The 17,183-nt window shown below is 58.4% G+C and overlaps 9 protein-coding genes across 9 annotated transcripts; 3 read left to right on the top strand and 6 right to left on the bottom strand.

Moving 5' to 3' along the window:
• Positions 1-86: 86 nt before the first annotated feature.
• On the top strand, positions 87-4,606 carry MVES1_003613 (uncharacterized protein; the record flags this gene model as incomplete). Its single annotated transcript, XM_056208427.1, has 3 exons — positions 87-129; positions 211-4,495; positions 4,561-4,606. 3 exons carry the CDS (start codon positions 87-89, stop codon positions 4,604-4,606), a joined length of 4,374 nt encoding a protein of 1,457 aa, XP_056064402.1.
• A 17-nt stretch (positions 4,607-4,623) lies between these two features.
• On the bottom strand, positions 4,624-6,180 carry MVES1_003612 (uncharacterized protein; the record flags this gene model as incomplete). Its single annotated transcript, XM_056208426.1, has 2 exons — positions 4,624-5,871; positions 6,172-6,180. The coding sequence occupies 2 exons, from the start codon at positions 6,178-6,180 to the stop codon at positions 4,624-4,626; spliced, it is 1,257 nt and encodes a 418-aa protein (XP_056064401.1).
• A 35-nt stretch (positions 6,181-6,215) lies between these two features.
• yml6 (54S ribosomal protein yml6, mitochondrial) lies at positions 6,216-7,406 on the bottom strand (the record flags this gene model as incomplete). Its single annotated transcript, XM_056208425.1, has 1 exon — positions 6,216-7,406. One exon carries the CDS (start codon positions 7,404-7,406, stop codon positions 6,216-6,218), a length of 1,191 nt encoding a protein of 396 aa, XP_056064400.1.
• Positions 7,407-7,555: 149 nt separating this feature from the next.
• RPS16 (40S ribosomal protein S16) lies at positions 7,556-8,033 on the top strand (the record flags this gene model as incomplete). The annotated part of the gene is made up of 2 exons (XM_056208424.1): positions 7,556-7,752; positions 7,784-8,033. The coding sequence occupies 2 exons, from the start codon at positions 7,556-7,558 to the stop codon at positions 8,031-8,033; spliced, it is 447 nt and encodes a 148-aa protein (XP_056064399.1).
• A 239-nt stretch (positions 8,034-8,272) lies between these two features.
• On the bottom strand, positions 8,273-9,889 carry ssr3 (non-specific serine/threonine protein kinase; the record flags this gene model as incomplete). The annotated part of the gene is made up of 1 exon (XM_056208423.1): positions 8,273-9,889. One exon carries the CDS (start codon positions 9,887-9,889, stop codon positions 8,273-8,275), a length of 1,617 nt encoding a protein of 538 aa, XP_056064398.1.
• Positions 9,890-10,002: 113 nt separating this feature from the next.
• VPS21 (Vacuolar protein sorting-associated protein 21) lies at positions 10,003-10,805 on the top strand (the record flags this gene model as incomplete). The annotated part of the gene is made up of 4 exons (XM_056208422.1): positions 10,003-10,191; positions 10,219-10,356; positions 10,385-10,652; positions 10,681-10,805. The coding sequence occupies 4 exons, from the start codon at positions 10,003-10,005 to the stop codon at positions 10,803-10,805; spliced, it is 720 nt and encodes a 239-aa protein (XP_056064397.1).
• A 304-nt stretch (positions 10,806-11,109) lies between these two features.
• MVES1_003607 (uncharacterized protein) lies at positions 11,110-12,051 on the bottom strand (the record flags this gene model as incomplete). The annotated part of the gene is made up of 1 exon (XM_056208421.1): positions 11,110-12,051. One exon carries the CDS (start codon positions 12,049-12,051, stop codon positions 11,110-11,112), a length of 942 nt encoding a protein of 313 aa, XP_056064396.1.
• Positions 12,052-12,348: 297 nt separating this feature from the next.
• Positions 12,349-13,530, bottom strand: SHP1 (protein phosphatase regulator; the record flags this gene model as incomplete). The annotated part of the gene is made up of 3 exons (XM_056208420.1): positions 12,349-12,481; positions 12,510-13,439; positions 13,472-13,530. 3 exons carry the CDS (start codon positions 13,528-13,530, stop codon positions 12,349-12,351), a joined length of 1,122 nt encoding a protein of 373 aa, XP_056064395.1.
• An 897-nt stretch (positions 13,531-14,427) lies between these two features.
• APE2 (Aminopeptidase 2 mitochondrial) lies at positions 14,428-17,142 on the bottom strand (the record flags this gene model as incomplete). The annotated part of the gene is made up of 1 exon (XM_056208419.1): positions 14,428-17,142. The coding sequence occupies one exon, from the start codon at positions 17,140-17,142 to the stop codon at positions 14,428-14,430; it is 2,715 nt and encodes a 904-aa protein (XP_056064394.1).
• Positions 17,143-17,183: the final 41 nt, after the last annotated feature.

The following is a 17,183-nucleotide window of genomic DNA, read 5'->3' as shown; positions in this document are numbered from 1 at the left end:
AGGCCCCCCGCTTTTCGTGTGCGGCCGAGATCGGTAATCGGGCAAAAAGAGTGCCGTGCGCCGCCGCAAAGCTGCATCGTGGCGCCATGAGCACGCAACAATGTACACCCGTCGCACAGGTGCTAGCAGGTGAGCTGTGGGCTTGTGCTGTGGTAGGGGGGTACAAATGCGTATGCGTTGTAATCCATGTGATTTTTGGCCGCGGCGGAGGGGTGCAGCCTGCGTGGAGTGCAAACGAAGCAGCGTACCGTCCGGCGCGCTTTTTGCGGCGCGTGCACACGCTGCAGAACGTGCTTTTTGCGCTCGCGAGCTGCGGGTTCATCCTTGCACGGGTGCCATATGCGGTGCTGGATGATACCACCGTGTTCGGCTTTACGTCACGCACGATGCTTACTTTTGCCTATAGTGTCCTCTGGAGCATTTCGCTCTTCATGCTCGTTACAAGCAGTGGCGGCGCACCGCGCCTCCGTGCAATTGTCTGCATATTTTCTCTGACACTGCTGCTTTGTCTGGGAGAGATATTCCGCGCGGTGTTGCGTGCGCCGTTCACCGTATGGAACTGGACGCATTTTGGCTTGCTCGTCTCGCTGTGCGGCGTCGCAGGCTGCATGCCAAGCATCCCGCTGCGCGTCGTGGCTGGGGGTGATATTGCTGAGCTCACAGCGCGCGAGGATGCTCGCGATGTGCTCGAATTGGGCGACGACACCCCGCCATTGTTTGTCGCGCCGTGCTCCGCCATGGACAATTCACCGCTGGGGTATCTTTTTTTCTGGCACTTTATGCGCCTGATCCGTGCGACAGCCAAATACGGTCTCTTGCGCCCATTAGACGTGCCCGTGCTGGGACACGATTTGCAAGCCTCGACGCTGGGCCACGCAGTTGCGCAGCGCTTGGCCAAGACAATGCCCTCGAGCGTGCCGAGGTCCGCGCCTGTGCACATCGGCCTCTGGTCCAAGAATGTGCGCAGGCTTATCTGGGTGCTCATTGTGGCGAACAAGGCGCTCCTCACGACCATGTTTGGCCTCACGGTGCTGTGTGTCGGTGCATACTATGGCCCCACCTTTTTTGCAAATCGCATCTTTACCGTGCTGGAGCAGGAAACGGACCGGGTGCAGAAGGCCATGCCCTGGGTGATGTGCCTCTTTTTTACCGTGATTTTTAGCAGCATGCTGCAAGGCCGGCTTTGGGCCGTGCTCGAGGGCGATCTGCAAGTCCGACTTTCCACACAGCTCTCCACCATCCTCTACAGCAAGACACTGCGACGGCGAATCGATGCGCAAACTACACAGGACGAGGATGGACCGACTATTGGAGGCAGCCAGGTGTTTACGCTGCACCTCGTAGACCTGAAACGTGTCGCTGCGATTGCGTTCCACCTCTTCACACTCACCACGGTGCCTTTTGAGCTGCTCGTCGGCGGCTACTTTGCTTACCGCGTCCTCGGCATCGCCGCTGTGATTGGTCTCCTCGCCACCATTGCACTCCTCCCTTTGATTCATTTTGTAAGCAGAGAGTTTGCGCGAACCAACGAGCGCCTGATGAGCGCGCGAGATCGGCGGATGGGCCTGCTGAACGAGTGTTTCTTGGGGATCCGCATGATCAAGTCGCAGGCCTGGGAGCAGCGCTTTGACGAGCGCATTCAGCACCCCAGAAATGCCGAGCTGCTTGCGCAGCGCAACACCTTTTTCTTCAGTGCGCTTCTCAATTGCATCATGCAGCTCAACCCATTGCTGGTCACCATCGTGGCTTTTTCGTACTATACCCTCGTCCTTGGGAACCAGCTCACGCCCAAGGTAGCATTCACCGCGTTGTCTGTGTTTACAGAGCTGCGCTGGACACTCACGATGCTGCCGCAGTCGCTGACCAGTCTCGCGCAGTCGCTCATTTCCTTGCGGCGCATCGCCGAGTTTCTCGAGTCTCCAGACGTGCCACTCGTGGACAGTGCTCAAGATCCTTGTGCACCGCCCTTTGTCGCCTTTGTGGGCGCGGCAGTTGCATGGCCCTCGACCACGCGCACAGACACGTTTTGCTTGCACGACCTCTCTTTGCGCTTCGCCCCGTCCAGCCGCACCCTTGTCTGCGGCCGCATCGGTGCTGGGAAATCCCTGCTGCTTCTTTCGCTCCTCCACGAAACCGACGTGCGCGCAGGGAAGGTGATGTGCCCCCGCTCGCCGCCCGACGCTGCGCCGTACGATGCAGAGTCCATGCAAGAGGCCGAATTTGCGCTGAACACGCCGCATTGGCTGCGTGCTGATTTGGTGGGCTATGCGCCGCAAACGCCGTTCCTCCTCAATACCAACATCCGTGAGAATATTCTGTTTGGCTTGCCGATGGGAAATGCTTCGCGGTACAATGCTGTGCTCGACGCATGCTCTCTTCGTCCAGATCTCGCCCAGCTGGAGCACGGCGATTTGGCCCATGTCGGTGAGAACGGCACCGAACTGTCGGGCGGGCAAAAAGCGCGCATTGGACTTGCGCGTGCGATTTATTCACGCGCCATGGTACTTTTGCTCGACGATGTGCTCTCTGCTGTCGATGCGCACACTGCAAAACACATCGGCGAACGCGTGTTTGGCGGGCCGCTCCTTGACTCGCGTACCGTCGTGCTTGTCTCGCACAATGTACAGCTCATGGGACCGCGCGTGGATCGTGTCGTGTACTTGGAGCATGGAAAAGCGCAGTACGAAGGGCGGGCGAGTGAGTTTCTCCGCTCGCACTACTTTTCGGGGCTTGTCGAGGAGGAAAAGGAGGAGAAAAAAGCCGCGCCCGAGCCTGTTCCGCTCAGCGCAAACAAGCCAGCGTCGCGGTCCAACGAGCACCGCGAGCAAGGCGGAATTTCCACCCGCGTATGGACTGCGTACATCCGCACTGGCGGCGGATGGGGTCTGTGTCTCCTGACCTTTTTTCTTTTTGTCGTCTCGAATTTGTGGGAGTTGGTGAACAACACCTGGCTGCGCGACTGGAGCAGCTCGCTCGGCCGCTCCCAGCACGACAATGCCTGGTGGCTCTCTTGGTACGTTGTGTTGGTTGTCGCAGGCCTTGTGTTCAGCTTGCTTTGCTGGCTCAGCATCTTTTCCGTGTCTCTCTTTGCGTCGCGCTCCTTGTTCGATGCGATGCTTTGGCGCACCTTGCGCGCGCCGCTCCATTTCCACGACCAAATTTCGCGCGGCCGTTTGCTCAACAGGTTTGGCCAGGATTTGGAGGTGGTCGATGGCGGCTTTGCACAGTCCATTGCCGACGTGATGACCAAGGCTACCCAGCTCTTGGCCACCTGCATTGCGCTCTACATGGTCGGTGGCTGGCAGTTCATCGTAGCGCTCCTCCTCCTCGCCCCGTTCTACGTGTTTGTCAGCGAGAAATACGTTGCAACAGCGCGCGATTTGCAGCGCCTCACGTCTACGTCGCGCTCTTTGGTCGCGAATGCGTTTGGCAACGCTGTGCACGGCGTCACGCTTTTGCGCGCCTTTGGCGCACAGGAGCGATTCACGCGCGATATGCACACCGCGCTGGACAACAACAATCGGTACGTGTGGTGGACGAGCCAAGGTGCGCGTTGGATCAGCCAAATGTTTAATCTGATCTCCTCCTTCCTCATGCTTGGCTCCTGTATCCTCATCCTCTGCATTCCCGATATCGACGTGCCGAGCGCAGACTTTTCCATCACCTTCCTCATCGACCTCAACTTTGTCCTGCTCATTCTCATGCGCATGTACACTGTGCTGCAGACGAACGGTGTCGCTGTCGAGCGCGTATTTGAGTTTGCCGCTTCGATCGAGCAGGAAGCGCCGGAGCGAGTGGAGCCAAGGCCGCCGCACAGCTGGCCAGCGCACGGCGCGATCCAGGTCAAGGATCTACACGTCGGCTACGCCTCCCAGCCCGAAACAGACATCCTTAAAGGGATCTCTTTTTCCATCGAGGGCGGGTCATCCTTGGCCGTCGTTGGACCCACCGGCAGCGGAAAATCCACGCTCGCAAGTGCGTTTTTGCGCTTTGTCGAGGCGCGCCAAGGGCAGATTCTGATCGACGGGTTGGACATTCGACAGATGGGCTTGGCCGATTTGCGGTCCAGGATTCAGCTCGTGCCGCAAGATCCTGTCATTTTATCGGGCACACTGCGCTCCGCTCTCGATATCGTCTACGAGTATACCGACGAGCAGCTGCTCTGTTGCCTCGAAACCGTGCACTTGGTGGATGGACCTGCGAGTCCGTTTGCCAACCTGAACATGCCAATCGCCGAGAGCGGCAGCAATTTGTCGCATGGACAGCGCCAGTTGTTGTGCCTCGCACGTGCCATTTTGCGCGGCGCCACCGTGATGCTCTTTGACGAAGCAAGTAGCTCGATGGACAATGAAACGGACACGAAAATCACCGAGCTCATCTCGGATTCGTTTGCGCAAAGCACTGTGATTACTATTGCTCACCGCTTGGCCACAGTGATTGCCTATGACCGCGTGCTATTCCTGGAAAATGGCAGGATCGTCGAGCTCGACGAGCCGTACGTGCTGCTCCAGAATTCCGCTTCGCGCTTCTGCCAACTCTGCCGGAGCTTGGGGCCGACAGAGTTTCTGTCTCTCCAGAAAACGGCCAAGGAGGTATACACTCGTAGACATCGGAGCAACAGCTCTATTTTGGAATAGCCAAACAATACTCTGTACTTTTTATCGCGCCGCTCACGCATTCGGCCAAGTGCTGGATCAGGCGCACTTCATTGGCGCCCACACGCAGGCCCAGACGAAACAGCTCCGTCTCGCCAATGTGGCGGCGCGCATGCGGCGCAGAGAGGGGACGCTGGGCTGCGGGTGTGTACGCCTCGTGTGCAAATACCGGACTCTGCTTTCCCACGCCGAGGATGAGCTCCAGCGCAGACTGCCGATGCTGGTCGGTCGGCAGTGCATCCCACGTTTGCAAAGCACAAAAAAGTGCCTCATTTTTCTCGCCGTACGGGTGCAAGGGCGACGCCGGCTGGACAATCTCGCGCAGTGTCGCGTCCTTTGCGATAGCCTCGAGCTCAAAACGCCGCAGCGGTTTAGGATCCAAGCGGCGCAAAGGGTCCATGTAGATCAGCGGGTCAGGCTCGGGTGGGTAGTGCAGGCTATCCAACGCACGCAGCGCTGGAGACGATGGGCGCACAAACGGATGCGTCTCCTTCTCCGAGCGGCCGGGCGGCGCACTTGGTGCCAGAGGCACGATCTTGGTGCGTCGCGCCTGCTGTGCTTCTGCTTGGCCTATTTCGCGTTCGACGTGAGCAAGCATGTCGTTGTCCAGGAGAAACTGAAGTACTTGTGCGAGTGCATGTACGTGCTGCTCGATTTCGTGGCCGAGCAAGGCGCGGAGCAGGTCAGGGGGGTCGAATGGGTTGCGCGGGGCAGCGCGGGGTGCGACGCGGCGGACTGGCTCTTGCGGTGCAGTGCGCTTTTGTGCACTGTGTGTTGCTTCCACTGTTTCTCGGCGCTCGGGCACAGGGATCTTGGAAGATACTGCGTCGCGCTCGGGATCCATGTCCGAGTCGGACGACGCCATGTCGCTCGAGGTATCGGGATGTGTGTCGGGCGCGGCTGGTTGAGAAGAAGCTGCGTCTTTGGCGCCGCGGATCCTGCGCTGCGCCTCTTTCTGTGCGACGACAGCGGGCGTTGGGTACCGTTTTCGCCGCTGCTTGATCCACTCTTCGATCAACGCGGGCGTGTTCAGCTGAATGTTGAGGCCCACAATGGTTGCACCGGCAGGACCATCTGCGCCGCGCATAATTCCGCGCCGATTTCGTGCCGCAAGTTCGCGCTCTTCGGCAACTCGCATTGGATCGCGCTTTTTTAGTTCGGCGAGGCCGCCGGGGGGGTATAGCAAGTGCCTGTCGGCGCGGTGCAGCATGAGCTCCTGTTCGGAATTCGTAGTATATGTGCAGGTATATTGCCGATCAAGTATTGAGTACGTACAGCGGCACGCATGCACGCCGCGCGGACGCGGCTGCGTCCATGGGGAAATGTGCGGACGGAGCGGCGCGCTTTGTCGAGGCCTCGTCACCTGTGGTCGCGGCGGCGCGGGCGATGCTTGTGCGTGCGGTGCAAGCGCTGCATGTAACGATGCTGTTTCTACTGGTTTCGCATCTTCTGCCCCGAAATCACCGAGATAATTACCGTATTCATCATAGCGCGGCACTTTTTTCGCTCGCCGCACATGGCTCATGGCGCAGAAGAAATGTGGAGGTGTCATTATGGTATCTATGGCATAAACGCCGCAGATGCAGCATCGGCGAGCGCAAAAGCGCCCGCATCCGTCGCAGCACCCGTCACCGAAGAGGGCGGTGCATCCGATGGAGGCTGCGCGTCTTTATCTTGAATGGGGTTTTCCGGCTCGTCGAGCTTGAGGGAGCGCAGCTCTTTGGCGTACAAAGCCTGGACGGGCGCACCGCCAAGCTTGCTTTCTAGCCATTCCAGTGCACCCAAGTCCATAACAATCTTGGGGTACTGGAGAATCTGGTACGCATGTAGCTCTCCAGGCTTCTTTTCGTTTTCAGCACGCGGTTTGTCGTGCGGTGGGAGGGTATGCAGTTGCAAGAGCTCCACGGCAGGGAGGTTGCGTGAAGCGAGGTTGAAGTTGCGCACGTAGCGCGCGTGACGCTGCAGCTGCTCGGCGCCATACGTCGGCTCGGCAGACGACGGACGTGCGTCCGTGCGCGCGTGGGCCACACCGAGATCAGGACGACGGGGAGCAGTGAGAAAGAGTGCATGGCCCCATTGCTTTGCGCTTAGGAGACGTGCCAAGCCGTTGGTCGAAGTCGGCGGCGCCTGCCATACAAGGCTCGGAACAACGTGCATGCTTCCTTCGCGCAACCTTGCGCTCAAAGCAGACCGCAGCGCAAGCTCACGCACTTTGCGCGGAAGCTCTGTGGCAAAATCACGCGGACGAGGACCGTGGGCAACACCACCTTTGCGCAGCATGGGGTTCCCGCGATCGCTTAGACGCGCTTTGCCTGTGCCTTTCTGCGGTCGTATGCGGTGACCAGAGAAGTTGACTTCGGCGCGCGTCTTGGTGCTCGCTGTGCCACTGCGCAATGCGTCTAAGTAGTATACGGCGGCCATATGCATTGCGTGCTGATGCGGTGCAGTGTCAAATACGTGCGAAGAAAGCGGCACATATTGGTTCCGCTCGTCCTGCGCAGAGGAGCGTGTGCTCGGGTTCAAATAGCTCAAGCGGATGTGGACTACAGGGTCGCGCCGTTCCACTGCGAAAAAATCCGACGCAGGGCGGCCGTCAAAAACGGTGCATTCAGTATTTGCGTCGCCATTTGCGCGCGTGTTTGTAGAGTACATGCGCTGAAGCTCGCCTCGTGCGTATATAGTCCCCGTATTCTGTACCACACGCGACTCTGCCGCGCGCAGTCCAAGGCGCGCGCCCACAGCAGCGAACATGGTAGTATCGAGTGGAGCGTCGCGATCGTGTAATATCGGCCGAGGCTGAATAAGCTATTTGAAGAACTGTACGATTTGGTATGTACACGTGATTGATGCAACAGCTGCTTTTCGAGCCGCCCGCGCGAGTTTCCTCCTCAATCATACAGATGTCTGACTCGAAGGGTGCAGTGCCGTTCGTTTCGTGCTTCGGCAAGAAGAAGACTGCGACGGCTGTCGCCCACGCCAAGGAGGGCCGGGGTCTCGTCCGCTTGAACGGCCACCCGATCTCGCTCTCTGGTCCCTCGGAAAGCCTCGCTTGGAAGGCTTACGAGCCTTTCCTGGTGGTCGGCGCCGACAAGTTTGCGTATGTATTGCTCGGGAAAACTGACAAACAGCACTGTTGACATCCGCGTTCGCGTCTCTGGTGGTGGTAACACGTCGCAGGTTTACGCTGTGCGCCAGGCGATTGCCAAGGCCCTCGTTGCGTTCTACGCCAAGTACTACGACGCCGCGTCGGCGCTTGAGCTCCGCCAGCTCTTCATCTCCTACGACCGCACGCTTCTTATTGCTGACCCGCGCCGCTGCGAGCCGAAGAAGTTTGGTGGTCGTGGTGCGCGTGCGCGCCGCCAAAAGTCCTACCGTTAAGCGGTGGACTTGTGCAATGCAGTTTCTTTGCTTCGGTTTATGCCTCGTATGCATGCTGTGGTACCTGTGTTCATACTTGATTATCTCTGCAGCGATCCTCCTGGAGTGAGTGATTGCGGTGGATAAAAGGCTCTTTTAGAGCAATATATGGCTTTACCCAAACCTACTGTCCCTTTTCACAGGCTTTCTGCCGCGTCAAGCCACTTGTCAGAACTGCTTAGCTACCTGTAATAGTCTACTTAGGATGCGTGTGCACTCCGCGCCTTGCCCGCTTGCAGCTCCTGCATACGTTCTGCAAGACGCTGCGACTCTGCGACAATCACTGCTTCGCCCACCCACGGCCCATGGAACGTCGAAGAGCGACGCATTTCCTCCTCGCTAAAGTCGCCAACACAGCCCGCAGTCCCGTCAGCACCGCGTCCAATGTGCGAAGTGCCAAGCAGGGTATCCAAGTCGCGCGCCTGGCTGGCGATCCAAGTATGCAAGTGCTGCTGTGGATTTTTGGCAAATGCGGTGAAGAACTGGCGAGCGGCTGCGCGGTTCCGAATGGTGAGCGCCGCTTGCGCAATCTGCTCGTCCAGCTGCGCAATCTCATTGTTCAGGGTGCTATTCGCGTCGAAGCGCGCAAGCACATTGTGCTGCTTTGTCCGCACCGCCCAGTCGTCCATCTCGAGCTCGATATCAAACGCGGTGGGATGCTTGTTCTCGGCCTTGTCCGTGCGTACATAGTACTCCAATACAATCGGCTGCGGTGGATGCAAGAAGCGGTGCAGGACCTCGGGTATGTGGTGGAAGTTGATCGTCGGCGTGCAAAACAGCGCTTGCAGCGGCTTATCCAAACGCACCACGCGATGATCGTGCTCGTCCAGGAGCCGCTTGCTCTTGATATAGCCCCACAATGCATTCAGCACCCCAGCACGCGTCTCTTCGCGCACATCCAGCAGCTGTGCAAGCGGCTCCGCGACCGAGTACCGCTCCGGGGTGTACAGTGGATAGATGACTATCTTGGCCTTGACTGGGACGCTACCCATGCGCTTGATCTCAAAGCCATCCAACGCGGGCTCCGCGCTGTGAATGAGCGGATTCTCTGTTGCCGTGCTCCCGCCAGAACCCGGGATGGGTGGCTGGGGTGCTACAGATGGGGCTGGGCGGTGCCACTCGACGATATCCCCTTGGCCGGCATCGGCGTGCTCGGTGGTGTCCCGCGAAAATTCCACAACAATGGACTTGATCAGGTTGCTGAACTTGTGTGCACCGATGCGGTTCGCAGTCGCATGAGCGGACAATGCCGCACCAGCGCGCGAGCGGAAACTGGGGTCCAGCAGGCGCCCTTCGATACGCATTGTCCAGGAAGGCACTTGTTCGTCTGCATCCTGGGTCTTTTTCTCGTCGAGTTGCGCGGTGCTCGCTTCGTCGTCCTCGGCATCCGCAGCCGGCGCATCATCACCCTCCTCTGCTTTTGCCACGACTTGAAATGGCTGGTTAGCGCAGGTATTGCTTAAAAAGATGCGCAGTGTGCGCTTCACTTTGGGTGGTTTTCCCATCGAATCCATCAGCTCGGCGCGCTTGCGCGCCATTGTCCAATCAAGGTTGCGCTCAATTCGTTGCAGATCTGTGTACAGCGCACTCTCTTTTACCTGTCGCTTCAATGCAGGCGGCAAGCTGCGGTCCGTCGGGCGGTCGCGTTTGAGGCCGCGGAAGCCTTCGCCGACAAGGATATCGTAGTAATTGCGCGAGCGGATCCGCTGCGCTTGCATCTGTGCTTGCTGCGCTTGTGTTGCAGTAGCTGTAGGAGCCTGTGCACCAGCTTGACGCGCATAGGCGCCCTGCTGTGCTGCAGGGTTGGCGTTGTACATGGTGGCCAAACTCGCGTCGCGCTGCCAACCTGCGGTGCCGCGTGGCGATTAGACGAGGAAATATGCACTGCCACGCCCACGCCCAACCGCGCACGCACTCTCCCTGCTTTGTCATGGCTGGTGCAACTGCAGAGAGGCGCGAGCTGGACGCAGCCTCGCCAGAGGCGGCGGTGCGTTTGATCCAGACAAAGCTAGTGCTGCTTGGCGAGGCTGCCGTCGGCAAGACGTCGGTGGTGCATCGGTTCGTCCAGGACGATTTCCAGGAAAACCGCGAGCCGACGATTGGGGCGGCGTTCTTGACGGTACGTGCCTGAGATGGCTCATTGCAGCAACGGTGCCGGCTCGAGGATCGTCTCATCAAGTTTGAGATCTGGGATACCGCGGGACAGGAACGATTTCACAGTCTCGCTCCCATGTACTATCGCAATGCACAAGCGAGTGCCGTCGTGTTCGACGTGACAAAAATGGTAGGGTACTGTGTTGTGCTGACTTTAGGCGTCGTTTGATAAAGCCAAGGCCTGGGTGAAGGAGCTGCAGCGCCAGGCAAGTCCGACGATTGTGATCGCACTGGTTGGCAACAAGGTCGATCTTGTCACCGAGCAGACCGACGCTGCAGATGCTACGGACGAAGAGTTGCACACCCCTGTAGAGCGCGAAGTGCCGCGCTCCGAAGCTGAGCAGTATGCAGCGGATGCCGGTCTTTTGTTCTTCGAAACAAGTGCCAAGACGGGCGCTGGTGTGTTGGAGACGTTTACGGAAATCGGTACGTTGCGCGCCGTGCTCATCTCCAGCAAAGCGGATTCCATTGGACCAGCAGAAGCCCTCGCCGGGGCCGGCAAACGCATCGGTCAGCCCGCGCGCCAATGCAGTCAATTTGCAGAACCGTGCCAGTGCCTCGAGTGGTGGATGCTGCTGATGTGTAGAATATGGCGGTATAACGCCGTCATTTTTTTGATGCTTGTTTCGATTGTAGAAATGTCAACGCTTATGTACCGTATATGTGCACTGCCGTGCGCACAGCCTGCCGTTTGACTGCGAGCAGCATTCGCATCTTTCCACGTACAACAACCTGTGCAAAGTGCCCATGGGGCGAGATGCGAGCGTAAGAAACCGCTAATCACAATATTAACGGAGCTACGGTCCATATCTAAAAGGAGACAAATGTCAAGGCTCCCAGGAACAGAAGCGTGCTACAATTAACATGCAGCGCAGAGCTGCATTTAACCAGAGCCACCCTTGTAGACCTTGCCAAACATGACCTGTTGGAGCTTGTCGTAACCAGAGATCGTACCGGCAGCGGCAATACCACGGAGAATGTTGGCACCCGCACCCTTGAAGAGCGAGCTAATACCCTCACCTGCGACAATGACACGGGCAGCGTCAAACATGTTCTTGTAGTGCGTCTTACCACCCGAAGTCATCATCATACGACGACGAATGGTGTCGAGCGGGTACGAAGCAAGACCAGCAGCGGTAGTAACGCACCAACCGAGAATGAACGAGGCAAGGAAGTTGTTTGAGAGCTCACCGGGGAGGAGAACGGGCTTGAGCGAGTCGTAGAGACCAAAGTAGAGACCACGGTAAGCAATGATACCAACGACCGACGGGATGAAACCACGGTAAAGACCGGCAATACCGTCCGTGGCAAGCGTCTTGCGGTAGACGTCAATGAGACCGTTGAACTGGCGCGCACCACCCTTGGCGGCAGACTTGGCGTCGTTGGCGAGACGGGTACGGGCATAGTCGAGCGAGTACACGAAAACAAGCGAAGAGGCACCGGCGGCACCACCAGAGGCAAGGTTGGCACCGAGCTTCTTGACGTAAGCAGCGTCTTTGGAAATCTTGAACATAGACTTGAAGTAGTCCTTGAACGCAAAGTTGAGCGCCTGGGTAGGGAAGTAACGGATCACATTGGCCGCGTTACCACGCCAGAACGAGGCGAGACCCTCAGTCTTGTAGGTGCGCATAAAGGCGTCACCGATACCCTTGTAAGGGCTGGCAAGACGACCCTGCTTGATCATCTCATCCTGGTTCTGGATGAGGAGCTTGATACGCTCAATGGGGGCGGCAGCCGTCTTGGAGATGGCGGCAGACACACCGCCCATCATAAAGTCGGTGAGGAAACCCTGAGCAGTCTTCGTCGCTTTTTTCTGATCAACCATTGTGAACTGCAGCGTTAGTATGCCACACCGTTAACTACCTACTTTCTGGAAGAAGGGGGTGGGTGAGAAGTTTTCTCGAGGCAAATGCTTTTAACACGGCTTTCTGCGCCCGGCTCCCCAGCTTGGAACATCTATTGGCCGCTATGTTCCCTCGTCTGCAGCTCGGGATTTTTCGGTCCACGATTGGGTCACGACGTTTGGCTGCAAGTAGTGAGCTGGCATGTGTACGCAGCCACTCACCGCGCGTCCCTGCATGCCGCACGTGGGTATCTACCTACAAGCACGCCTGTGCCCAGCTCAGGCCCACTTAAGGAGCACGACTGCATTGGCCACGCCCGCGGCGTCGAGGGACTGTGCTTCGTCGGAGATGGGTCGCGGAGGAAAGGAGCCGTGCAAGGTGTACGCTTGTGCTTCGATTTCAGGCCGATTCCTAGAGTCAGTATTGCAGTAGAACGTACGCATTAATGTAGCTGCGAAGATCGGCCACGGTGTGGTGCTTGTTCAGTTTAGCGACGAGGCGCTGGCCGTCGGGCAGACGCACTTGGACTTGCGTAGTCGGTTGGACGGGATCGACAAGTGGCGCATTGGCTAGCGCTGCCGGTGCTGCGGGAGCTGCTGATGCTGCGGATGCCGCGGATACTGCCGGCGCGCCGAGACGACTGCCCTGCCCAGCAAACGGCTGCATTGGCGGGGGCGGCGCTGGAGTGTACTTTTCGTCTATCCTTCGCTCCACGATCAGTTCAACAGGCTGTCCAAAGCGCACGTTAAGCACGCTCAATGGAGCGTTCCCTGTATTGATCGCCTCTAGTAGTTCCTGGTTCGCAGGATCGTCGTAGCGATAAAGCTCGCCGCCTTCGACAGTAAATCCATCCTGCCAAAAGATCAAATGGCGCTTCGCCTTTTCCTCCTCGGGATCGTTCGATACAGTATTTTCGCCAACAGTCTCGCCGCTAATCGACTGACCGCGTCCGGAGAAGGCAGACGACTGGCTGGGCATGTCCATAGAATGCTGTGTCCGCTCCAACGAGGTGCGCTTCGCCTTGTCGAGGATATCGTCGACCACGTTGTTCTCACCGTCACGGCGCGATTCTGGGTCCACCACGTTCAGTGCGCTGCGCCCGCCGCCTGCAAACAGGTTGGCCGGATCGTCCGGCTCAGACACATTGTCCGACGCAGTGCGGAGATCTCCAAACGACATGACTCCGCCGCGCGGTGCAGGTCGTGCCGCACGTTTACTAGCACTTTGTGTTGGCGTGGGAGATGGCGCAACACCTCCAGTGGGTGTGCGGGCCCCTGTGGGAGCGACAGGAGCCACATCGTCCTCCGCGCCGTCGAAAAACAGCGCGAGTGCCGCGGCCAAGTCGCCCTCGGCGCTTTCCAAAAGCGTACTGGTAGTCAGTATGTAGCCAACTCAACATACCGTGCCACGTCCGGCGACGCGTCTGTAATGCTTGTAAACTGTGCAATCTGGTTGTCCATGGATGCTTCAAGTGGCAACGCGCACGGGTCGCCCAACGCCGCATGGGAATTATGTGCAAACAGGTTGGAAATCCGCACGCTTCCAAGTCTTTTTGTTCGAGCATGTCGGCGTCAGATGCACCAGTGTACCATCCACGGTCCCCCGTGGGTGCCGCTTTTAATGCTGCTGGATTTGGCGCTGTGTCGGGGCTGCTTATGAGCGCCGTGCAAAACAGTTTGCAAAAGCACAAAGGGGGTGCGATGGGCATTTTCACACGGACCGGCAGCACGATTGCGCTGTTTAGTAGGTGAAGCGCTGAGACTGACGTGTAGCACTTATCACAGGAGCATTTGGCTATGTGGATGCGTCAGTGGCAAACTCGCGCAATAAGAGCGATGCATGGAACGGCGCCGCTGGTGGATGTGCATCTGGGTTGGTGATTGGTGCTGCGAGTAAGTTGGAGAGGAAATACTGACGTGCAGCCCGCTCAATTCCCACCATGGCAGGCTCTTGCGTTGGCCTCGGTGCGCTCATTGGCACGTTCCAGGCCGCAGGCTCGGAACTGTTGAACCAGCGCGGCCTGAAACCCAAACCCGTGGCAGAGAAGCCCGATCCGGAGAGTCCGCTGCTTGCATCGTCGCAAGAGAGGCGCATCAACTTTTTCAAGGTACGTGCGCCTGACACTGACCAAAGCCCGCCCCTGAGTCGGATGCATAGTAGCTGGCTAGAAAGAATGCAGAAAAGTTGTGCGTTTGCGGTGCAGCGTCGTGCGATGCGCACAACATGTGCGCGTGTTTTGAGGTGTGCATACGTAGCGGTCGGGTGCAATGCAAAAAGAACATGCTCCGTCCCGCACAGTCGCAGCGCTTGCGTGCAAAGATGCATGTGCCGCACGGACAATTAGCGCTACCTACTTTCTACTCTGTCCGCTCGTACCCATGCGCCTTGAGCCACGCCGCCACGTTTTGTGCATCGCGCTCGAGCCAGCGCGCTTGTGCACGAATTGAGTCGAGGCCCTGCGCAAGGCTCATGCTAAACTTGGCCGTGTTCCGAGCCGCAAAGAACGCCTCGACTTCCTTGGCGTCTTGCTCCTGGCTAAAGCTGCTAATCGACGACTTGATCAGGTTCGAGAGGGAAAAGTTGCCCTCGAAGCGCGCGGCGAGCTCGTCAAAGCGCGCCTTGACCGTCTCCCAAAGCATGCGCCTGCTCGAGGGGTTGGCTGCGAGTGACATGAAGAAGTACATAAAGTCCTGCGACTTGACCTTCCCGCTAAACACGAAATCAATGGTGCGCTGAAGCAATGCGCGGTCCTGCGTGTATCCAAACGCGACCATGGCCGCAAGTTTGTGCCGCGGCGTGGGCGGCTTATTGTACACACGCATCACCACGTCGTACTCATTCGCGCCGCCGTGCCGCACCGCGAGGCTCAGCACCGTGCGCAAAATATCCGGATCAATACGGCTGTCGTCATCGTGATCGAGGAGCGGCGCAAACCGCTCCTTGACCTGTGCAAGGGTCCAGGGGTCGCCCGCCGCACCAGCCGCGCCAATCACGGTCGAGCGCAGCTCGCGCAACTCTGGCGCGTCGTCTTTGCCAAAGTCAAAGGTGAGTTCGCGCGCCAGTGGGCCAAACACATCGATGCGGAACGCATTGATTGCGTCGCGCACCCCTTCGGGCTGCTCCCACCAGGCGCTGCCGAGTTGCTGCAAGTTGAGCGCTGCTGCTTGGTTCACCAGTGAGCTCTTGTCGCCACGCAGCTCTTGCATCAGCGCGAGGCCGCCGCTGGTCCTGGCATACCCCGCCTGTGCAAGCGTGAAGGCATCGCTGACCAAGCCTACGCGGTCCTCGAGCGAGAGAGGACTGTTTTGTGCAGCAGCAGCCTTGCCGAGACGCTGGAGATGTTCGGGTGCGTATGCTACGCGGTACACGCCGATAGTCTCTGCATTCAATTTCCAGACGGCGTCGGCAGCCCTTGGGAGCGGCACTACTTTTTCGCGCTCATCGAGCATCAGTGCAAAGTCGGTCTGTGGCTTGCCGTTTTGGACCGTTTTGAGCGCAAGAGGGACCTGCCAGAGCGTAGCGTCCTCTCCCGGTGTGGGATCGCCCGTGTCAAGGAACCTGTTCTGGCGCACACGGATCGCATCGCCCTCGACAGAAACGGTGAGCACAGGGAAACCCTGCTTGAGGATCCAGTTCGACATGAGCGCATTGATGTCCTTGCCGGACGCCTCCGAGATACCGTCCCAAAGATCCTTGGTCACGGTGTTGGCATACAAGTGCTTTTTCAGGTAAATGCTCACGCCCTTCAAAAAGACATCCTCGCCCAGGAGGCGCGAGAGCATGCGCAAAACACTGGCGCCTTTGGAGTAGGAAATCGCATCAAACACTTGGTTCACTGCATCCTCCACATTCTCGCCCTGGAGGGGAATTTCGATGGGGTGCGAGGAGCGTTTGCCGTCCAGCTCGAGGGCACGGCCCAGGTGCGATACGATAAACTCGCTCGCGCTGTTCCACTCTGGGTAGACATGGTCCAAGCTAATAACTTCGCCCATGAGTGTCGCAAACGCCTCGTTTAGCCACAAATTGTCCCACCATGCGAGCGTGGCAATGTTGCCGAACCACATGTGTGCGACCTCGTGGCTCTGCACAGACGCAGTGACCTTCTTTCCCTGCAGGCCCGTCTTGTCGTCGTACAGGTACACGCTGGTGCGGCCGGTAATCAAACCCCAGTTCTCCATCGCGCCTGCGTCAAAGTCGGACGCGACGAGGGTATCGAGTTTGGGCAAGGGGTACGCAACGTCAAACAGCTTTTCGTAGACGGGAAGCACAAGGTTCTTGACTTGGAGTGCATAGTGTGCCTGGTGAATGTACTCGGGGGTAGTGTAGACACGCAGCGGAATGGTCTTGTTGGTGAGGGAGGAGTGGTACTCGCTCTCCAAGTGGCAAAAGTGGCCGTTGGCCCAAGCGATAATGTAGGTCGACATTTTGGGCGTCGTGCCAAAGTCAGTGCGCAGCCATGCGCCCGGTGCATCGGGTGCGGGCACGCCAAGATCGGTGTGCAGGGCGGCGGCAATGCCGTTTGCATCGATCGACGACGTTTGGTCCGCCGGCATGTTGCCCAGTGCAGTCGAGCCGTCGCGGTGGAGCATGTGCAGCGTCACCTTGGCTTTAAGCTCGGGCTCGTCAAAACATGGGAACGCACGGCGCGCAGAGGTCGGCTCAAACTGGGTGAGCGCGTAGTGGCCTTTCTTGCCCTCGTGCTCCCAGGTCGACTTGTAGTAGCCCATCATGCTATCGTCGATCACGCCGCGGAAGGGAACAAGGATCGAGGCATGGGAGCCTTGCTGAAGCGGCTCGTCCAACTGCACCGTGACGCGCTCGTGCTCCGCATCGATGTAAGGCGCTACGCTCGTTTGCTTCCCGTCGAGCGAGACGCGCACGCTGCCGAGCGTGAGACCTTTGCCCGCATTAAACTGGATCTGGCGCGTGGTGTTAAATATTTCAAGTTCGGTCGCGACGGCGCCCTGGAAGGTAAGTGCCTCGAGATCGGATAGGATCGTAAGATCATAGTGCCGAGGGCGGACGTCGGTGGGAAGGCGGAACCATTCGGAGCTGTTCTCTGGCGTGGACATCGTCGATGTAAGTCGCAATAATGGAAGAAGTCTGTGAATCT

The sequence above is a fragment of the Malassezia vespertilionis genome, chromosome 8, assembly GCF_029542925.1.
Source record: "Malassezia vespertilionis chromosome 8, complete sequence".
Lineage (NCBI taxonomy): Eukaryota > Fungi > Basidiomycota > Malasseziomycetes > Malasseziales > Malasseziaceae > Malassezia > Malassezia vespertilionis.
This window is presented reverse-complemented; position numbering and strand designations above follow the sequence as displayed.